At 35.7% G+C, this 21058-nt stretch overlaps 1 protein-coding gene across 4 annotated transcripts in view; it reads left to right on the top strand.

Annotated features, from left to right (window-relative positions):
- Positions 1 to 15362, top strand: part of BRDT (bromodomain testis associated) — a 60458-nt gene extending 45096 nt beyond the window's left edge. For 3 of the 4 annotated variants that reach the window (XM_077746007.1, XM_077746006.1, XM_077746008.1), the window contains 3 exons: positions 9083 to 9288; positions 9899 to 10073; positions 15159 to 15362. In XM_077746007.1, coding sequence (XP_077602133.1) covers positions 9083 to 9288; positions 9899 to 10073; positions 15159 to 15227 — 450 coding nt within the window. In that variant the 3' untranslated portion in view covers positions 15228 to 15362. Of the gene's footprint in view, positions 1 to 9082; positions 9289 to 9898; positions 10074 to 15158 lie in introns of those variants that run through there. The other variant, XM_077746009.1, reaches the window with a different exon arrangement.
- Positions 15363 to 21058: the final 5696 nt, after the last annotated feature.

Below are 21058 nucleotides of genomic sequence, written 5' to 3'. Positions count from 1 at the left end.
CCTTCATTCTGTAAACCTTGGGCTTTTTTCTTTTTCTGGTTCCTTGATATATAAAGCTAGGTTTTGTGAAATCTTTCTTGTTTCTTGATGTGTGCATTTATCACTTTGAACTTCCCTCTTGAACTGCTTTTCTTGCTTCCTATACATTTTGGTATATTTCCACTTTTCATTTGTCTCAAGATATTTTTTATTTTTTGCTTTCTTGTTTGATCCATTGGTTGTTCAGTGGTAGCAGGTTGTTTAATCTTCATATTTGTGAATTTTTCAGTTTTATTATTATAATTGATTCCTAGTTACATACTTTTGTGGTCAGGAATGATGTTTGATATAATTTAAGTCTTTTTAGATTTATGCAGACTAACTGTTTTGAGGCATAGCACCTGATCTATACTGTAGAATGTGGCAGGTTAACTCTTAGAAGGGCCATCTAGACTTGAATTGTCCAATGTCTAATACGGTAGCCACTAACCATATACGGATATTGAGACTTTGAAATGTGGCTAGTGCAACTGAGAAAATTAGCTTAAAAATTTTTTTTAATGTTTATTTATTTTTGAGAGAGAGAGACAGACAGACAGAGCATGAGCAGGGTAGGGGAGGAGAGACCCAGAATCTGAAGCAGGCTTCAGGCTCTGAGCTGTCAGGACAGAGCCAACGTGAGGCTCGAACTCACAAACCATGAGATGATGACCTGAGCCTAAGTCAGATGTTTAACTGACTCAGCCACCCAGATTTAGGAAACAAACAAAACAAAGAACAAAGAGACAAACCAAAAAGAAAATTAGTTTTAAACCTTATTTTTTAATTGATTTAAATTTCAAAACTGATACTCAGTTTTTACTGGAAAATTTATGTATGTTTGAAACAGCTTGATTGTATATATCTACTTTTTCAGCTGTATGTTTCCTGAAATGCAATTGCAAATCAATTGTTTCTAATCAATTTAACATTTGAATTGAGATGTGCTATAAATATATATTAAACACCAATTTGGAAGATTTACAAAAAATATAAAATTATCTTCAGACTTTTAAACTGAGTGCATGTTGAAATAATAATGCTTTGAGTATATTTGGATAAATACTAAAATTTTACACTTTTTAAACTTTTTAATGTATTAGAAGATCTTTTAAAATTTTGATTCCAGTGTAGTTAACCTATAGTGTTATATTACTTCCAGGTGTGCAAAAATAGTGATTCAACAATTCTATGTATTGCTCAGGGCTAATAATTTTAAGTGTGTTCTTAATCTCCTTCAATTCTTTCACCGACCCTCCTCTATCCACCTCCCCTCTAGTAACAAATAGTTTGTATTCTACAATTAAGAGTCTGGTTTTTGGTTTGTCTCTTTGTTCTTTGTTTTGTTTGTTTCCTAAATCCCACATGAGTGAAATCATATGGTATTTGTCTTTCTCTGACTAGCTAATTTCACTGAACATTATATCCTCATTAGATCCATCCATGTTGTTACAACTGGTAAGATTTCATTCCTTTTTATGGCTGAGTAATATTCCATTGTGTATATATACCACCTTTTTATCCATTCATCTATCTACGGACACTTGGGTTGTTTCAGAACTCGGCTACTGTAAATAATGCTGCAATAAAAAGAGGGGAGCATATATCTTTTGGAATCAGTGTTTCATATTCTTGGGGTAAATACTCAGTAATGGAATAGAGTAGTTCTATTTTTTTATTTTTTGAGGACTCTCCATACTGTTTTCCACAGTGGCAGCACCACTTTGCATCTCTGCCAAAAACAGTGCACAAGCATTTGGTTTTTTTCCACATCCTTGCCAATACTTGTTTCTTGTGTTTTTGATTATAGCCATTTTGACAGGTGTGAGGTGATCTCATTGTGGTTTTGATTTGCATTTTCCTGAAGAGTAATGGTGAGCATCTGTTCATGCATCTTTTGGCCATCTATCTGTCTTTGGAGAATTGGCCTTTTCATGTCTTCTTCCCATTTTTAACTTGGATTATTTGTATTTTTTGGTGTTGAGTTGTACAAGTTCTTTATATATTTTAGATACTAACTGTGTAACCAGTATTACATTAATGAATATCTTCTTCTATTCAGTAGGTTGTGTTTTAGTTCTACTGATTGTTTCCTTTCCTGTGCAGAAGCTTTTTATTTTGATGTAGTCCCAATAGTTTATTTTTGCTTTTGTTCCCCTTGCCTGAGGAGACCTATCTAGAAAGATGTTGCTATGGCTAATGTTAGAGAAATCACTGCCTCTGCTCTCTTCAAGGATTTTTATGGTTTCAAGTCTCACATTTAGATCTTTAATCCATTTTGAGTTTATTTTTATGTTATAGTCTAAGAAAGTGGTTCACTTTTCCTAACACCATTTGTTGAAGAGAATGTCTTTTTCCCATTGCATATTCTTGCCTCCTTCGTCAAAGATTTGTTTTTGTCAAAGATTAATCATGGGTTTATTTCTGGGCTCTGTATTCTGTTCAATTGATCAATGTGTTTATGGTCAAACACTACTATACTGTTTGTTTGTGTTTTTACAAATAATTTATTGTCAAGTTGGTTTCCATGTAAAACCCAGTGCTCATCCCCACAAGTGCCCTCCTCCATGCCCATCTCTCCCCTCTCCCCCCCACACCCATCAGTCCTCAGTTTGCTCTCAGCATTCAGGAGTCTCTCATGNTGCAGAAGCTTTTAATCTTGATGAGGTCCCAACAGTTTATTTTTGCTCTTGATTCTTTTGCTTTTGGGGATGTGTCAAGTAAGAAATTCCTGCGGTGGAGGTCAAGGAGGTTGTTTCCTGCTTTCTCCTCTAGTTTTTTGATGGTTTCCTGTCTCACGTTCAGGTCCTTTATCCATTTTGAGTTTATTTTTGTGTATGGCGTGAGAAAATGATCCAGGTTCATTCTTTTGCATGTTGCTGTCCAATTCTCCCAGCACCTCTTGATGATCACAGCTTTGTAGTAGAGGCTAAAGTCTGGGATGGTGATGCCTCCCGTTTTGGTTTTCTTCTTCAATATTACTTTGGCTCTTCAGGGTCTTTTGTGGTTCCATACAAATTTTAGAATAGTTTGTTCTAGTTTTGAGAAGTATGCTGGTGCAATTTTGATTGGGATTGCATTGAATGTGTAGCTTGCTTTGGGTAGTAATGACATTTTAACTATATTTATTCTTCCAGCCCATGAGCATGGAATGTTTTTCCATTTCTTTGTGTCTTCTTCAATTTCCTTCATAAGTTTTCTATAGTTTTCATCATACAGATCTCTTATATCCTTGGTTAGGTTTATTCCTAGGTACTTTATGTTTTTTTGTGAAATTGTGAATGGGATCAGTTTCTTGATTTCTCTTTCTGTTGCTTCATTGTTGGTTTATGGGGGTTTTTTGTAGTTCTTCCCTATTCCTGTCTTCTCTTGCTCTCTTCTCTCAAGGTTTTCTTTAGTAACAAACTTTGGATTCTCTTCTCTTTATTTTTTTGCAAATCCAGTATTGGTTTTTGATTTTGGGTTACCATTGGGTTTATGTATAACATCTTCTGCATATAGCTGTCTGTATTAAGTTGATGGTCCCTTAAGTTTGGACCCATTCTTTACTCCTGTCCTCCCCACCTATGTTTTAGGTATATGGTGTTATACCGTACATCCTTATAGTTTGTGAATACCGTGACTGAGTTTTATAGCTATACTTAATTTTGCTACTTTTGTTGTGTTTCCTACTTTTGAATTCCGACTTATGATATTTCCTTCCACTCAAAGAATCCTCAATATTTCTTGCAGGGCTTGTGGTGCTGAATTCCTTTAACTTTTGTTTAAGAAACTCTTTAGATCTCCTTCTATTATGAATTCTACCCTTGCAGGGTAGAATTTTTTTTATTATTCATTCATTCATGTATAGAACATGTGGGTAGGGGAAGGGCAGAGAGAGGGAGAAAGAATCCCAAGCAGGCTTCACACTGTCAGCGCAGAACCCAACATGGGCCCTGTCCTCACAAACCATGAGATCATCACCTGAACCAAAATCAAGAATCTGATTCTCTACTGAATGAGCCACCCAGCCACCCCTAGATAGAGTATTCTTGATTGCAGATTGTTTTCTTCTTTCAGCACTTTGAATATATTATGCCTTCTCCCTTCTTGCCTACAAAATTTCTGATGAAGAATCAGCTAATAGCCTTGTGGGGTTTTCCCATGTATGTAACTTTTTCTTTTTTCTTACTGCTTTTATTTTTAAAAAAAAATTTTTTTTATATATTTTTATTTATTTCTAGGAGAGAGAGAGAGACAGCATGAGCAGGGGAGGGTCAGAGAGAGAGGGAGACACAGACTCTGAAACAGGCTCCAGGCTCTGAGCTGGCCGTCAGCACAGAGCCCGATGCGGGCCTCGAACCCATGAACCACGAGATCATGACCTAAGCAAAAGTCGGACGCTTAACCGACTAAGCCACCCAGGCGCCCCTTACTGCTTTTAAAACTATGGTTTGCCATTTTAATTACTATATTGTATTGGAGTAGACCTTCTTGGGTTGATTTTTGTTGGGAGCTTTCTGTGCTTCCTGGATCTGGATTTCTGGTTCCTTCCCCAGATTTTGGAAGTTTTTAGTTATTATTTCTTCAAATAAATTGCCCTTTTTCTGTCTCTTCTTCTCAACACTTTTGATGGTGTTGCTGGGCTCCCTCAGTGTCGTTTCATCTATCATTATTATTATTTGTCTCCTTTTCAGCTTGTTTTCCATTACTCCTTACTCCAGGTCACTAATCTATTCTTTGCTTCCTCGAGTCTACTATTTCTACCACCTTGTTTATTTTACATTTCAGTTACTGAGTTTCTCATCTCTGATTGGTTCTTTTTTATGTTTTCTCTCTTTCTTAATGGTCTCACTGGAGTCGCTTTGACTCTTGTATGAAGTCCAGTGAGTATAGTTATGACCAATACTTTAACTTTTCCATCAGGCATATTACCTATCTCTTTCATTTAGATATCTTGCTGCGAATTTGTCCTGTTCTTTCATTTGGGACACATTCCTCTGTCTCTTCGTTTTGTCTAACTCTTTGTGTCTGTGTCTGTGTGTTACGAAAGTCATCTACATCTCCTACACTTGAAAATAATGGCCTTTGGAAAAGAGGTTCTGTAGAGCCCTACAACTCAGTGCCCCCTGTTCACCAGAATCTGGAGTTCCAGAGGTATCTCTTATGTGTGCTGTGTGTGCCTTACTGTTGTGGCTAAGCCACTTTTGCCTTAAGCCCAGTCATCTGCAATGGCTCTCTTTGCCTGTTATAGGTAGGATTTGGTCCCTGTGTTCTTAATGAGCCAGTTTTTACTTGCCTTGGGTTTGAGTTGAGTCAGACCCAGCATTTGCAAGAGATGCAGTAGCATAGAATTTCTGGGATCTTTTTCTGTGTTTTGCCCTGACAAGCTTTCTTTCTTTATTTTTTAATGTTTGTTTATTTATTTTGAGATAGAGTCAGGGAGGGTCAGAGAGAGAGAAAGGAAGACATAGAATTTCAAGCAGGCTCTGTACTGTTAGCACAAAGCCCAATGCAGGATTCAGTCTCACGAACAGTGAGTCAGTTGCTTAACCGACTGAGCCACCAAGGCGCCCCACTCTGACAAGCTTTCATTGGTGGTTGGGTACTGCGGCCAGAATAGATGTTTGCCCCCAGCCCATTGCTGGGGCTGCAGCTGGATTGGCATATGTGGTTATATTTCTCTCTTCTCATGGTAGGGGTCACTTTGGAGTGGTGCTGGCCCTTCCAGGGCTGTTTGCACACTGCTGTGGTTGTGGAATCACTCTGGATGGTCCTGTCAAAGGTATATTTAAGTACTTGGACTCCACCTTCCCCATTTTCCAAGATCAGAGCCCTCTGACTTTTAATGTTTCAGGTGTTAAAGACCTGCTGACTGTAAGAACTTGTGAAATTTGGCCTATCTTTCAAAACCAAATATTATGGGGCTTCATCTTCCTGGTGCCTGAGGTGTCCGTTTCTTTCCCCTCCCTGCAATCAGCATCCTCTCTCCTGCAGACAGTCCCACAGAGAGTCCATTGCATCTGTTTAGCTTCCCACTGCCTCTCAGCCCTTCCTACCTGCTTTGATGTGGTCTCTTCTCTATATTTAGCTGTGTAGAGTCTGTTTTGCCAGTCCTTGGTCATTTTCTGGGTTACTTACAGTGATGTGTGTGTTACCCAGTTGTATCTATGGAACAAGGTAGGCTTAGGATCCTCTTCCTCCACCTTATTCCATATATAATCCTTGTACTGGAAATTTTTAAACCTCATATATTTCTATTGGTTTGCACTGCTCAAGATCATGACACATTTCCTTTAAGAACAGCAGTCATATACTGACACAAAAACAGACACTCATAATCAATGGAACAGAATAGAGAACACAGAAATGGACCCATAAACATATGGCCAACTCATCTTTGACAAAGCAGGAAAGAATATCCGATGGAATAAAGACAGTCTCTTCAGCAACTGGTGCTGGGAAACTGGACAGTGGCATGCAGAAAAATGAACCTGGACCACTTTCTTACACCATACACAAAAACAAACTCAAAATGGGTGAAAGACCTAAATGTAAGACAGGAAGCCATCAAAATCTTCAAGGAGAAAGCAGGCAAAAACCTCTTTGACCTCCACTGCAGCAGCTTAACACGTCTCCAGAGGCAAGGGAAACAAAAAGCAAAAATGAACTATTGAGATGTCATCAAAATAAAAAGCTTCAGCACGGTGAAGGAAACAGTCAGCAAAACTAAAAGGCAACCAACAGAAAGGAAGAAGACATTTGCAAACAACATATCAGATAAAGGGTTAGTATTCAAAATCCATAAAGAACTTAAACTCAACACCCAAAAAAACAATCCTGTGAAGAAATGGGCAAAAGACATGAATAGACACTTCTCCAAAGAAGACATCCAGATGGCTAACCAACACATGAAAAAATGCTCAACATCACTCATCATCAAGGAAATACAAATCAAAACCACAGTGAGATACCACCTCGCACCTGTCAGAATGGCTAACATTAACAACTCAGGCAACAACAGATGTTGGCGAGGATGCGGAGAAAGAGGAATGCAAACTGGTGTAGCTACTCTGGAAAACAGTATGGAGGTTCCTCAAAAAAATTATAAATAGAACTATCCTATCACCCAGCAATTGTACTACTTGGTAATTATCCAAGGGACACAGGTATACTATTTCAAAGGGACACCTGCACCCCAATGTTTATAGCAGCACTATCAACAATAGCCAAAGTATGGAAAGAGCCCAAATGTCCATCGATGGATAAATGGATAAAGAAGATGTGGTATGTGTGTGTATACATATATATACGTATACATATATATGTATATATATATGTGTATGTATATATATGTATACACACACACACACCACATCTTCTTTATGTGCATATATACACATATATATACACACACACATATATATGCATATATATACACGTACATATACACACACACACGTATGTGTATATATGTATACATATATATGTATATATATGTGTGTGTGTATATATATACACACACACACACCACATCTTCTTTATGTGTATATATACACATATATATACACACACACATATATATGCATATATATACACGTACATATATATACACACATATACACATATGTGTATATATGTACATATGCATGTATATGTATATATATACGTGTGTGTGTATATATACATATATGTACATATATACAATGGAGTATTGTATTACTCGGGAATCAAAAAGAATGAAATCTTGCTATTTGCAACTATGTGGATGGTTTTATGCTAACTGAGATTAGTCAGAGAAAGACACATAATCACGTAACTTCACTCATATGAGGACTTTTAAGATTTAAAACAGATGAACATAAGGGAAGGGAAGCAAAAATAATATAGAAACAGAGGGGAGTAAAACTTAAGAGACTTAAATATAGAGAACAAACAGAGGGTTACTGGAGGGGTTGTGGGATGGGAGATGGGCTAAATGGGTAAGGGGCATTAAGGAATCCTGAAATCATTTTTGTACTATATGCTAACTAACTTGGATGTAAATTAAATAAATTAAAAAAAAAAGAACAGCAGTCATAATCAGTTAATTTTTAAGAAAGGAAAGACAAAGGCATGTCAGAGGGTTCCCAACAAGTAAGGCATAATCTTTGCCTCTTATTAATAATTTGTATGTTGGTTTATTTTCCCTACAGGACCAAAAATATCTTTTTTTTTTAAAGTGACTAGTTTACTTATTTTTATATTCTTTGCAGATTCTCATACTCCTAATATACGGTTGACCCTTGGGACACCTGGGTGGCTAAGTCGGTTAAGCATGCAACTTCAGCTCATGTCATCATTTCGTAGTCCGTGAACTTTAGTTCTGCACCAAGCCCTGTGCTGACAACTCAGAGCCTGGAACCTGCTTCTGATTCCCTCTCTCTCTTCTCTCTCTTTCTCTGCACCTCTCCCTCACTCACACTCTTTCTCTCTCAAAAATGAATACTGTTAAAAAATATTTTTTTAATAACAGTTGAGCATTGAACAACAGAGTTTGGACTGTGTGGGTCTACTTATAGCCAGCTTTTTTGATATAATACTGTAAAGATCTTTTTATCTTCATTGTGATTTTCTCAATAATATTTTCTCTTCAAGCTTACTTTACAGTAAGAATACAGTATATAATACATATAGAAAACATGTTAATTGACTGCTTATGTCACTGGTTAAGTAAGGCCTCTAGTCAATAGTAGGCAATTAGGTTTTTGGAGGCAGGAGTCAGAAGTTATACATGGATTTTTGACTATGCATCAGCACCCCTAACCCCCATGTTGTTCACGCGTCAACTTGTATATGTTTTACATTAAATTGAAATAATTGATAAGTATGCTATTTTAAGTTGGTCTTAGATGATTAATGGGTTTATCTGCTAATCATATTTTCGTATTTTTTCTGACATCAGTTACTTTTAATTTAAGTATTTAAAAAAATTATATAAAGTTCTTTAGAATCTTATGGGACCTATTACTATATCAAAAATCATTTTCCTTCCAAAATGTGGTTGACATCTGTAGACACAGACTGAATCAACTATTTGTTTTAGGATATAAAGATCAAGAATGCAGACTCTTGGAAAAGTTTAGGCAAACCAGTCAAAACATCAGGTGTACTAAAATCCTCAGATGAGCTCTTCAACCAATTTAGAAAAGCAGCAATAGAAAAAGAAGTAAAAGCTCGAACACAGGAACTAATTCGGAAACATCTAGAACAGAATACAAAGGAACTAAAAGTGTTTCAAGAATATCAGAGGTCTGTAATTTACTGGATTACAGCTCGGGAGATACAGACTTTTTTTTTCTTTTATCAGCTCCTTTTTATTTATTCAAGTATTTATTCATATCTGCATGCATTGACTATGTGTAGCAATCTCCATTCCCTATGGTGGACATGTAATTCTAAATATATTAAATTTCTTTTTTTGTCAAGTGACCATGATTAAGCTATTTAGTAGACTACAGAGCAAATTATAATTGCAAAAAGCAAATTTTTGTTAATTTTTTAATTAACTAGTGGTATCTACTTTGAAGAGGATAGAAATTATCATGTGATTAAGCTATTAAAGATACTAATGTAACTAAATTAGAAAGACATTGTTGTTTTCCAGAAATGTCTTAATATTGTTTCCATTCTATGTGTAAGAACATACACTTTTATATAATGTTGGTCAGAGTTTCTATATAAACCTCTTTGTTAATATAGATTGCCTTTGTAAAATTTGACATCAAAAGTCAAGCTTAAAAATTACATTACAAGGGGGAATCTAAAATATTGCTTTATATTTATCATTTAATAACATATCTTAGTAATAAAAACTTTTAAGGAACCTGAAACCCACTTTGAGCTATACTGTTTCTTTAAGGGACCTTGGCTTTACTCAAGAATCTTTTTCAAACAAAATGCAAAACCAGTGCCTTGGAAAAGAGCAGAAAGAACATCAGAAGTCCTTGGAAACTCAAGATAAATACAAAGTCTTGCTTCCCAAAGACCGTAATTTAGCAAGGGAGAAAGAGCAAGAGCGGAGGAGGAGAGAAGCAGTAAGTAAATTTTAGTTCATTAAGTCTAACTAAGGAATGATTTAATGGAGTATTGTCTTTTACATGTTCAAAGATATATTCAGGGTGGTTTTCAGCGACAGTGGAGTTACATCTTTAGTGAGGATCAAGTTCTAAAATCAGAGCCTAAAATAAAAATTTTATACTCAAAGATCTAGAATATAATCATAAAGTTATAGTCTTAGAGCTAGTAGACTGCATGGGTTCAAATACTAGTTCTGCCATTTACTAGACTTTGGGGCTTGGGCAATTTATTTAACCCCTCTGTCCCTCAATCTCCTTGTCTGTAAAAAATAATGCCTATTTTGAAGATGGAATGAATTTATATGTAATAAACACACAGGAAAGGGCCTGGCACATAGGTAAAGTGGTTCATTACTTCCTGTTATCACTCTTGAAAAATCAGTAAACTATCTGTAAATTGTGGCCCAAAGTCATGCCATCTGTCCCAGGTCAGTGTTTCTTTAGTTGAACACTAGATGAAGAAGTTGACTTCTATTATGTGTCAGTTGTATCTTAATNTAAATTTTTAAATGTTTATTTATTTCTGAGAAAGAGAAAGACAGCATGAGCAGGGGAGGGTCAGAGAGAGGGAGACATAGAATCCCAAACAGGTTCCAGGCTCTGAGCTAGCTGTCAGCACAGAGCCCAACGCAGGGCTCAAACCCACAAACCATGAGATCATGACCTAAGCCAAAGTCAGATGCCCAACCAACTGAGCCACCCAGTCACCCTGAAAATGACGTTCTAAAAACCAGAATTGGTTTCTTCTTTCATCCATGGATTATTTATTGTTTCATTTTTAAGTTTATTTATTTTGAGAGCAGGGTGTGGCAGGGAGGGGGGGATAGAGAAAATCCCAAGCAGGCACCATGCTGTCAGCACAGAGCCTGACTTGGGGCTCAATTTACAAACCATGAGATCATGACCTGTGTTGAAATCAAGAGTCGGACACTTAACTAACTGAGCCACCCAGGTGCCCCTCATCCGTGGATTATTTATTTAGGAGTATATTAGTTTCCAAGTATTTGGGAATTATCTGGCTCATAATTTGTTATTAATTTCTAATTAAACAGAGAATATATAATGTATTAAATTCATTGAGACTTTTTTTTTAATTTTTGAGAGAGGCAGCATGAGTGGGGAAGGGGCAGACAGAGATAGTGAAAATCCCAAGCAGGCTCCACTCTCTCAGCTTACTGCAAAGCCCAATTCAGGGCTCGATCTGACAATTTATGCTTAACTGACTGAGCCACTCAGGCACCCCCACTGAAACTTTTTTAATGGCTCGCATTATGCTCTACCTTGATAAATACTCTGTGTGCACATGTGCAGAATGTATGTTCTGCTGCTGGGGAGTATCCAAGTTGGTTGATCATGTCGTTCAAGACTCCTATATTCTTGCTGATTTTCTGCGTGCTTATCAGATATCAAGGGGACATTGGCATCTATGATTATATATTGTAGATTTGTCTTTTCATCCTTGTAATTCTATTTGATTTCATGTATTTTGATGCTGCAGTGTTCGGTACCTAAATATTTAGGGTTTTTATGGCCTCTTGATTGATTGACCCCCTTTTTCATTACAAAATGATCTTGTTGATTCCTGATATTATTATTTACTCTGAAATATAACCACTTCACCTTTTGTATGACTAGTGTTGCATGGTTTAAAAAATGTTTTTATCCGGGGCACCTGGGTGGCTTAGTCGGTTGAGTGTCCAACTTTCACTTAGGTCATGATCTTGCGGTTCGTGGGTTCAAGCCCTGCGTCGGGCTCTGTGCTGACTGCCAACTCAGAGCCTGGAGCCTGTTTCAGAGTCTGTCACTCCCTCTCTCTCTGACCCTCCCCTGTTCACACTGTCTCTTTCTCCTAGAAATAAATAAAAAACATTTAAAAAATGTTTTTATCCTTTTATTTTTAACCTACCTGTGTTTTTATATTTGAAGTGAGTTTCACGTAGGCAACATGTAGTGAGGTCTTTTTTTGTTTCTTAATCCAATTGCTGTGTTTCATAGGAGTGTTTAGACCAACTGCATTCACTATGATTATTGATGTGGTTAAGTTTGAGTGTGATATCTTGTTCTTTTCTGTTTGTCCTTTCTTTTTGTTTCTTTTCTTTTTTTCCTGCATTCTTTTAATCAGGTATTTTTATGATTCCATTTTATTTACTTCATTGGCTTATTATCTGTAACACTTTGTTATTTCATGGTTGCTTTCTGGTTTGTAGTGCATACATTAGCTTAGTACAGTGCTCCTGTGAGTTATGCTATACTACTTCACATTTGATGGAATAGCTTTACAACAGTACACTTCCATTTCTCCTTTCCATGCTTTTATGCAAATATTTAAGCCATCAAATAACCTTTTTAAAAGTTTTAAATAAGTTAGAATTTTACATTTACTTGTGTAGTTACAATTTCCAGTGCTCTTCATTCATTTAGTTCCAGATTTCCAAATGATACAATTTCCTTCTTCCTTAAGGACTTTTACTATTTCTTGTAGTGTAGGTCAGTTGGTGATGAATTCTTTCAGCTTCTGTGTATCTGAAAATATCTTTATTTGGCCTTTTTGTATCAGTAATAGGCTTTATATTTTAGGGCATTTTAGATTCACAGAAAAAGTGAGCCTAAAATACAGTTTCCACATACTCCTTCCCTGCCCCCATCAACACAAAACTTTCCACACCATCAGCATCCCACGGTCCATGAACCACCATTGACACATCACTGTCAACCTTAGTTTATCGAGCAAAATCCATAGTTTACTTCAGCATTCTCTTAGTGTTGTGCTTTTTATGGGTTTGACAAATGTATGGTGACCCTCGATCAACAATAACAGTACCATCAGAGTAATTTCCCTTTCTGGGGCATCTAGGTGGCTCAGTCAGTTAAGCATCTAACTTTTGATGTCAGCTCAGGTCTTGATCTCAGGGTTGAGTGTTTAAGCCCTGCATTGGGCTCCATGCTGGGTATGGAGCCTACAAAAAAATTTAAAAAAGAATAATTTCCCTTTCTTAAAAGTCTCCTAGGAGTGCTTGGGTGGCTCAGTCAGTTGCATGTCTGACTTCAGCACACGTCATGTTCTCACATTTTGGGAGTTCAAACACCACATTGGGCTCACTGCTATCAGCGTGGAGCCTACTTTGGATCCTCTGTCGCCTTCTCTCTCTGCCCCTACCCTACTTGTGCTCTCTCTCTCTCAAAAATAAATAAAACATTTTTTAAAGAAGTCTATTTTTCTTTAAAAAAAAAAAAAAAGTTGCTTGTGTGCTTCCTACTCATCCCTTCCAACCACTGATCTGTTTATTATCTCCAGAGTTTGGCCTTTTCCAGAATGTCATATAGTTGGAATCATACAATACGTAGATGTTTCATATTGGTTCCTTTCATTTAAGTAATATGAATTCCTCTATGTCTTTTTGTAGCTTTTTTTTTTTTTGGCTGAATAAATACTCCCATTATATGGATGTACCACAGTTTATCCATTCATCTATTGACAGACATCTTGGTTGTTTCCAGCTTACAGCAATTACAGTAAACCACTATAAATTTTTGTGTGCAGGTTTTTGTTTGGATATGTTTTAAACTTGCCTTTGTTTTTTTAAATATGTTTTTGCTGGATATAGAATTCTAGATTGTGAATTTTTTTTCCTATTGTTTATTTTTGAGAGAGAGACAGAGCATGGGCAGGAGAGGGGGAGCGGGGGAAACACAGAAACCAAAGCAGGCTTCAGGTTCTGAGCTTGTCAGCACAGAGCCTAACGTAGGGCTCAGACTCCTGACTGCAAGATCACAGTCTGAGCCAAAGTCAGATACTTAACCAACTGAGCATGAGGCTCTTAATCTTAGGGTTGTGAGTTCAGTCCTACATTGGGTATAGAGATTGCTTAAGAAATAAAACCTTAAAATTAAAAAAAAAAAAAAAAAAGGAAAAAAGTAACCTGGGTAAAGATTTAAGAATTTATTCTTGGGTGTCTGGGTGATACAGTTGGTTAGACATTCAACTCTTGATTTTGGGTCAGGTCATGATCTCGTAGTTGTTGAGGTTGAGCCCCACAATTCTCTCTTAGGGAGGGATTCTTAGGATCTCTCTCCCTCTGTCCCTTTCCTGCTCACATGCACTCTCTTAAAAAAAAAATTATTTTGCTTAATGGCATATTTAAAAAAAAATATTTGTAGTTTATAAGATTCACACATATTATCCTTTTGGTAGATAAATCATTATTCCAAATCTTCTCCCATATAGCCGATGAGAATACTGATTCTCATCAAAGAAGTTAACCCAATTGATTGCAAATTGGCACATTTATCCACCACTCTGGGCTGTTACTGTTTACTGATAAGAAATATATTTTTTTAAATTTCATAGTATCATTTCAGATGCCAAAGACTAACTTGTATCACATGGGCATTTGTAGAAAGCTTCAGAATATAGGAAACATTTATTTCCTTTGTCTTAATTAGCTTTTTTTTACTTTGTTATTTTTAATGGCTTTTTAGCATTTAATGAAAAACATTGTGCTGAGTGTTAAATATGCAATCTGGTTTGATCTTCATAAATACCTATATTTGGCAATATGTAAAAAACTTGGTTAAATAATTTGTCCTAGGTTACACTGTAAGTAGCAGAATCAAGGAAAGCCTGTAGCTTTAATGTGACATATTACAGCTTTCTTGAATAATTAAGATATTGGTTCATTCAGAAAATAATTTTATGTGTCTTAGCACACTATGTTGATTACAGAGATAGATGAAACAATATAATCTCAGTTCACATTCTTATTAATATTTTGCCAATGCCGAGACTTTACTCTCTTAGTTGAAGAGGGAAGTGAAACTTGTTCTTAGTGTTTTTGTAAGTTTTAACCTTTATTTATCACACAAGCAATATTTTAACAAAAATTAGACAATATTTGAACATAAATAGAAAATTGCATAAACTCATTATGTTAAACAGTGTTCATTTTGTGTAATGTGTTCCAAATGTGTAATCATTTTTATATAATTATAATGAAGGCATACATGTTTTAATGTAACATTGAATTTTTTCCCTTCTTTCTACAGATGGCTGGTACCATTGATATGACTCTTCAAAGCGACATTATGACAATGTTTGAAAACAACTTTGATTAAAACTTTTTAAAATTAACCATCAACTTAAAATGAATGATATAAAAGATTAAGATGCATATGGTAAAATGATTGCTTTCAAACACCAGGATACCAATCTCATATTGTACTTTTGATGGCTCAAAAATGATTAAAAATTTTCACCTATATTTTTAATAGCTATATGTTCATTTTCTAAATGGTATAATTTATAGGAAATTTTATAATTTTCAATCCCTAAAAACTGAATAAATTCCCAGATGTTATTTTGTAAATAATAGTATATGCTATGTATTATAGGCCCTGTCTAAGCAAAGAAAATCCAAAAGAAATAACCCCTTCTTGTTTAAAAATGAAAAAATATATATAAGTATATAAAAAACAGTTCCTTTTGAGTTTTTTAAATTTTATAACATATCTACCTTCAAAAATATTTAGAACCTCTAACAAATAATACTTGGTTTCTTTGAGCATCACGTTACATAAAATTCTCTGCTAATTCTGTATGCAAAGTTGATACTGAAATCTAGCTTAAATAAAATGTTACCTATGGTTTGGATGATGTTACATTTGAGCAAAATAATAGTAAATATGATGTAAGTTTCTATAGGAACTTAAACATTTTTTTAATGTAAATATGTGATAGCAATGAATGTTTGCATTTTTACTTAACTATATAGTCTTTAATTTAAATCTGTAAATTATTTTTGTTTCATCATTCTCAAGTTGCAATTATGTATAAATCATGTGTATCTGCTTCATATATCTTAACATTTTGCACTCTTGAAGTGTAACATGATTTAGGCACTAATAGATGCCACCTATAATAAAAATTCAAAGTTTGTATTATATAAAGAAAGAAGAAAAGTTTTCTTGACTTCAGTTGTTTTATAATCAATATAATTTTTTGAAATATCTTTAAATTACAGCCATTTTCAAAATTATGATCAACTAGTAGCTAAAATGGTGGTGATACCTCCAGGAAACAGCTAGAATTAAAGTGGTAGTCATACCCAATCAACTATAGCTATTTTTTAACCAAGATATTAGTGTGTGTGTATATATAAATAGTATGCATTATGCTATTTTCATCAAAGATTATAGATTAGATAGATCTGTGTGTATATATATATGTATATGTGTGTGTGTGTGTATTTTTTTAAAGGAGATACATCAGATATACATAGTGATTAGCTCTAGGTGAGGGAATTACAGGGTGGTTTTGGTTTTCATTTAAGACATGTCAGTATTTTCTCTTTTTAATATTATGTAATACTTTAAAAAATATGTGGAACATTTTCCATTTTGAAGACATAGTGAAAATAGTAAGGATTTACTTCCCTCAAATACACATTAAATGTTTCATCAGCTGCCTTTAGGTAAATAACTAATAAAACTGAGGAATCCTCGATCATTGTCTGCATCTGAAAAAATAAGGCTCAGTTTTATTGGCATCGTATTATATTAAAGAATAATGGCTTACTTGAAGTTTTCCCATGAACATCTGGGGCAGCCCTGATGACAGCTGTTATGGTTATTAGTGTTTTGCTTAACCATGTTAATACTTTAACCTTTGCTCAGTCAACAAACTTTTTGGTAGCTTAGTTGAAGTCACTTAAGCAGAGAAAATACCAGCTTATAACTGATCCTTACTATACTAGGCATTATTTTTTAGTCAAAGATTGTTTGGCTTTTCTTAACTTCTTGTATGGAGTTTATTTCTGTTAATTTTCTGCGTGAAATACTACATGTAACATATTTGCCTTCAACTCAAGCCTAGTTTTGTGAGGACCACATTTCTGTCCACATCTCTTACTCCTCTCCAACTTCTAAAACTGTTTCATAGTGTTTTCTGGGATTTGTGATCAGTCATCAATAACATTCCTGATATAATCAAACTTTTTTGGTTGTTTTTTCCCTCTTTTTGTTCTTGAGTTGTCTGGAAGTTTGGTCCCAGGACCAGCTGCATTAGCATCATCCGAGAATGTTTTAGAAATGCAAATTCTCAGATTTCAGAATTACTGGATCAGAAACTCCGGGTATAGGGTCCAATAATCCTTGGTAGAACACTTTCTGTAGGTGATTCTAATACACAGTGAAGTTGGAGAACCACTGCTCTGACTGAACCTGGCTCTCTCTTGAAGGCTCTCATTTAGTCCCTGTTTCTTCACTAGTGTTTTTCTTACCTTTGGGGTGCCACTTGCAGACCATCTTCCCCACTCCACCCTCCCCCACCTCCCGTTCCTCCTTTGTATCCCCAGCTTTAAGTTTGTCGTGATCATCAGACTATACCACCCGTAGTCATTTACCATCCCTGGTTCACTCCTTGTTCACCAGAGATTTTAGTCTCTGTCTCATTATTTTTCTCTAATGGACACTTCTCAGTCCCTTGACCTCTCTGCTAATGATCAAAATAGCTCATTAACTTTAGCCACTCCTTTGTCATTGCCAATAATTAAAATCTTTGCTTGATCTCAGTTTCAAGCACGCTGGTTTCTTACTACTTCCTCGTATCTTTTTCTAGCTTACTCCAGATAAGCCTTTGACTCAAACAATTATTAGGCCTCACCATGACCTTAGAACCCATTAATCCTAAAGATTTTCATGGGTGCTTCTCCCCTTCATACCCCCACTTCATTCCTTATGCAAGTTTCTGTTCATTATAATTTACTTTCTTGTTGTATTCACGTGGCAAAACCCAAATCCTTGTTCAATCTGACTACCTGCTTGGCACCTATGAAGCTGTTGTGGTTACAGAAACACAGGGGAGATAGGGAACCATATTTCTTTTTTTCTAAATGAATTATCATTTATGCTGTCATAGTTTACTTAGTTAATCTTTGACTTCCAATAGCTCTCACTCTAAGAAATTTATAATCACTTTATATCCAATTTGTAAAAGTTGACTGAAAATAAACATTAGAATTTTGATTGGATTAGATTAGAATTAAGTTTAGAGACCTACCAATTTTGTTTCTAGCATTACAAATATATCCTGCATGAGACCCATTTTCTAAGGCATTGCCAGTCTCAGAGGCAGGGGAAGCTCTCTCAGGACCACTGCCCTCCCTGCCACACACATTTGGTTGGGAGGAGAGCAGTAAGCAACTGCAATGGTAGGGCTTTCTCGAGGTCTCTGACATGCCAGGGCCATTGTGGAGGGAAGGTTGTCAGGAGGCTGAAGTGGTTTTAGGCTGGCTAGAGACATAAGCACAATCACCACAAATTAAGGTAAAAAGAATTAGTATTAAAAGATGAATGACACAAAAAAGCAAGCCACAGTGGGTGAGAGCAGAAACAATGAACAACAAATATAGTTCATCACCCTCTTCCCTGGACTGCAGTAGACTAGCTATTTGTAAAATGTTGAAAAAAATAAGATTTTTGTAGGAAAATGGGTAGATTTGGAAAATGTGAGACTTCTGGGAAAGAAAGTGTTGAAATAAACTAAAAACAAAAACCCAGTGGATGGGTTAAAACAATTAGACACCTGTAAAGAGAAAATCAGCTAGAAATTATATATAGTAAATGTACCAGGATATAGCACAGACAGGGAGAAAGAAATGTTAAGAGCTATTAAGAGATCTATCTATAGCAGAGATTGGCAGAATACAGCCCATAAGTCAAATCTAGCTTGCTTGTTTTTGTTTTACTGGAAGAAAGATGTACTCATGTTTTTTTTATATAGAGCCAATGGGTGCTTTTGTGCTATAATGACAGAGTTCAATAGGTGTAACAAACTGGCCCTTAAAGCCTAAAATATTTACTATCTCATCTCTTTACTAAGACTTTGCCAATCCCTGACCTACAGGATGAAATGAAAGTGTCTAATATATCTAATCGGAATCTTTGTAAACAAGGAAGAGGCTGTGATTGTGATTTTCTCAAAATTATGTAATTGAATCCTTGCATCCCTACCATATAGGACAAATAAAAAGAAATCCATACCTAAGCTATTCTTCAGAGGCCTGAACAATACCGTAAGCGGACAGTCAGATAAATGGAGTGATCACCAAATAGAAATAATAAGTTACCAGCAACAATGACCACCAAAAAGAGTGGAATTAAATCTTCACATTTTTGAGAGAAAAATAACTGTCAGCTTGAAATGTGGAGAAATTTTGGAGGGCTGTGATTTTTCCAGAATTAAACATGCATGTGTTAATTGTGAAGTTTATTTTCTTACTGTGTATGTATATACAGCTTTTCTCTGCATCACAATCTTTTGATATTGCACCTTAGGGCACAGTTGTCAGTAACAATGCATCTCAATCATGGCTGCTTCTGCTTGTTTATTATTAACAGAGGTTCATGTTAGCATCCTGTTTTTGCAGTTTCTATGTCTGAACTGTTGGTTACAGGAGAGTGTATGTTGATGAAATTCTAAATTTGGGTGGTTAAAAAAATTTTCTTTAGGGAGGGAAGGAAAATCTAAACATTTGACTGCTGAATGCAGGTTTCTTTCAGATTGTATATAGTCTATATACATTGTGTGTATACAGTATGAAGAGTGATCTTAGGTTAATTGTGCTGTATATATGTTTATTACTAGTCTTTGATTAAATAAGAAAGAAAATTACCAGCTTGGAATTCTGTACCCAGCAGAACTATCAAAATGAAAGTGAAATAAAAATTTACTACAAAATGTTTTACCCTAAAGCAAAAGTGTAAGGGATGTTCCATTTTCATGGAAAGTATGGCAGTTTGAGAGGCCCTATTCCATCCTGTAATTATGCCACCTGGACCATATGGCCTCTAAAATTGATGTGGCAGAGCAAGATAGCATCACATTGCATGTTTTTAAGGGCTAGACTTGGTAGAGACCAACTTCTTACAGTCATATCTTTCGGGCCAGAACACACTTGGCCATACTTGACTACAGAGCAACATATGAATATAAGTAATTCTCTGTCACACACAAGAATTTCACTTAAGAGGAAATTCATTTAGTTAATAAACACAAAAAGATACTCAGTCTTCTTATGTATGGCATATGAAAGTTTGAGGCCATAGGAAATACCAATTTTTATCTATCGAATTAGTAAAAATGATGTCTCTAACATTATCAAATGTTGGAGAGGATCAATGGGAATCATATAGCTGCTATTGAGGAGTGTAAATAGATACTGCCATTTCATAAGCAAGAACAGAATGCACTTATTTTTAAAGCACCCATGGGATGTTCACCAAGACGCCATCTCCTGGGTCATGAAACAAGTTTAAAAGAAATGAAATTATCCAGAGTATATTCTTTAACCATAATAGTATCAGATCACAAATCAATACAGACAATAGGAAAATCAGAAGCACTAAACAATCCACTTATGAATGACTGATGGATCAAAGAGGAAATCTTTTTTAAGTTTATTTATTTATTTTGACAGAAGGCAAGCAAAGGAGGGGGGAGAGAGAGAATCCCAAGCAGGCTCTATGCTGCCAGTGCAGAGTCTGATGCGGGGATCGAACTCACAAACTGCGAGATCATGACCTAAGCCAAAATCAAGACGCAGATACTTAACCAACTGGCCACCCAGGCACCCCAAAAAGGAAATCTTCTAAGAAAAATTTAAAAACAGAAATGAATGTCAACATACAACATACTGAAATATGTAGAATGCTGTTAAAAAGCACTGAAAGAAATTTAGAAGTTCCAAGTGCTTGCATTAGAAACAAGGAAGTCTTAAATCAATAATCTTAGTTCCCTAACTCAACCTAGAAAAAGCACATCCAAAGCAGGACCAGAACAAAGATTAATGAAATTGGAACAACTAAAAAGCTGGTGGCTGGGGGAGAAAAAAGTGTTTAAACAGCAAAATAACAAGACACAAATCACCAACAGTAGGAATGAAATAGTG

This window comes from Crocuta crocuta, unplaced genomic scaffold (assembly GCF_008692635.1).
Source record: "Crocuta crocuta isolate KB4526 unplaced genomic scaffold, BGI_CrCroc_1.0 scaffold48, whole genome shotgun sequence".
Taxonomy (NCBI): Eukaryota; Metazoa; Chordata; class Mammalia; order Carnivora; family Hyaenidae; genus Crocuta; species Crocuta crocuta.
This window is presented reverse-complemented; position numbering and strand designations above follow the sequence as displayed.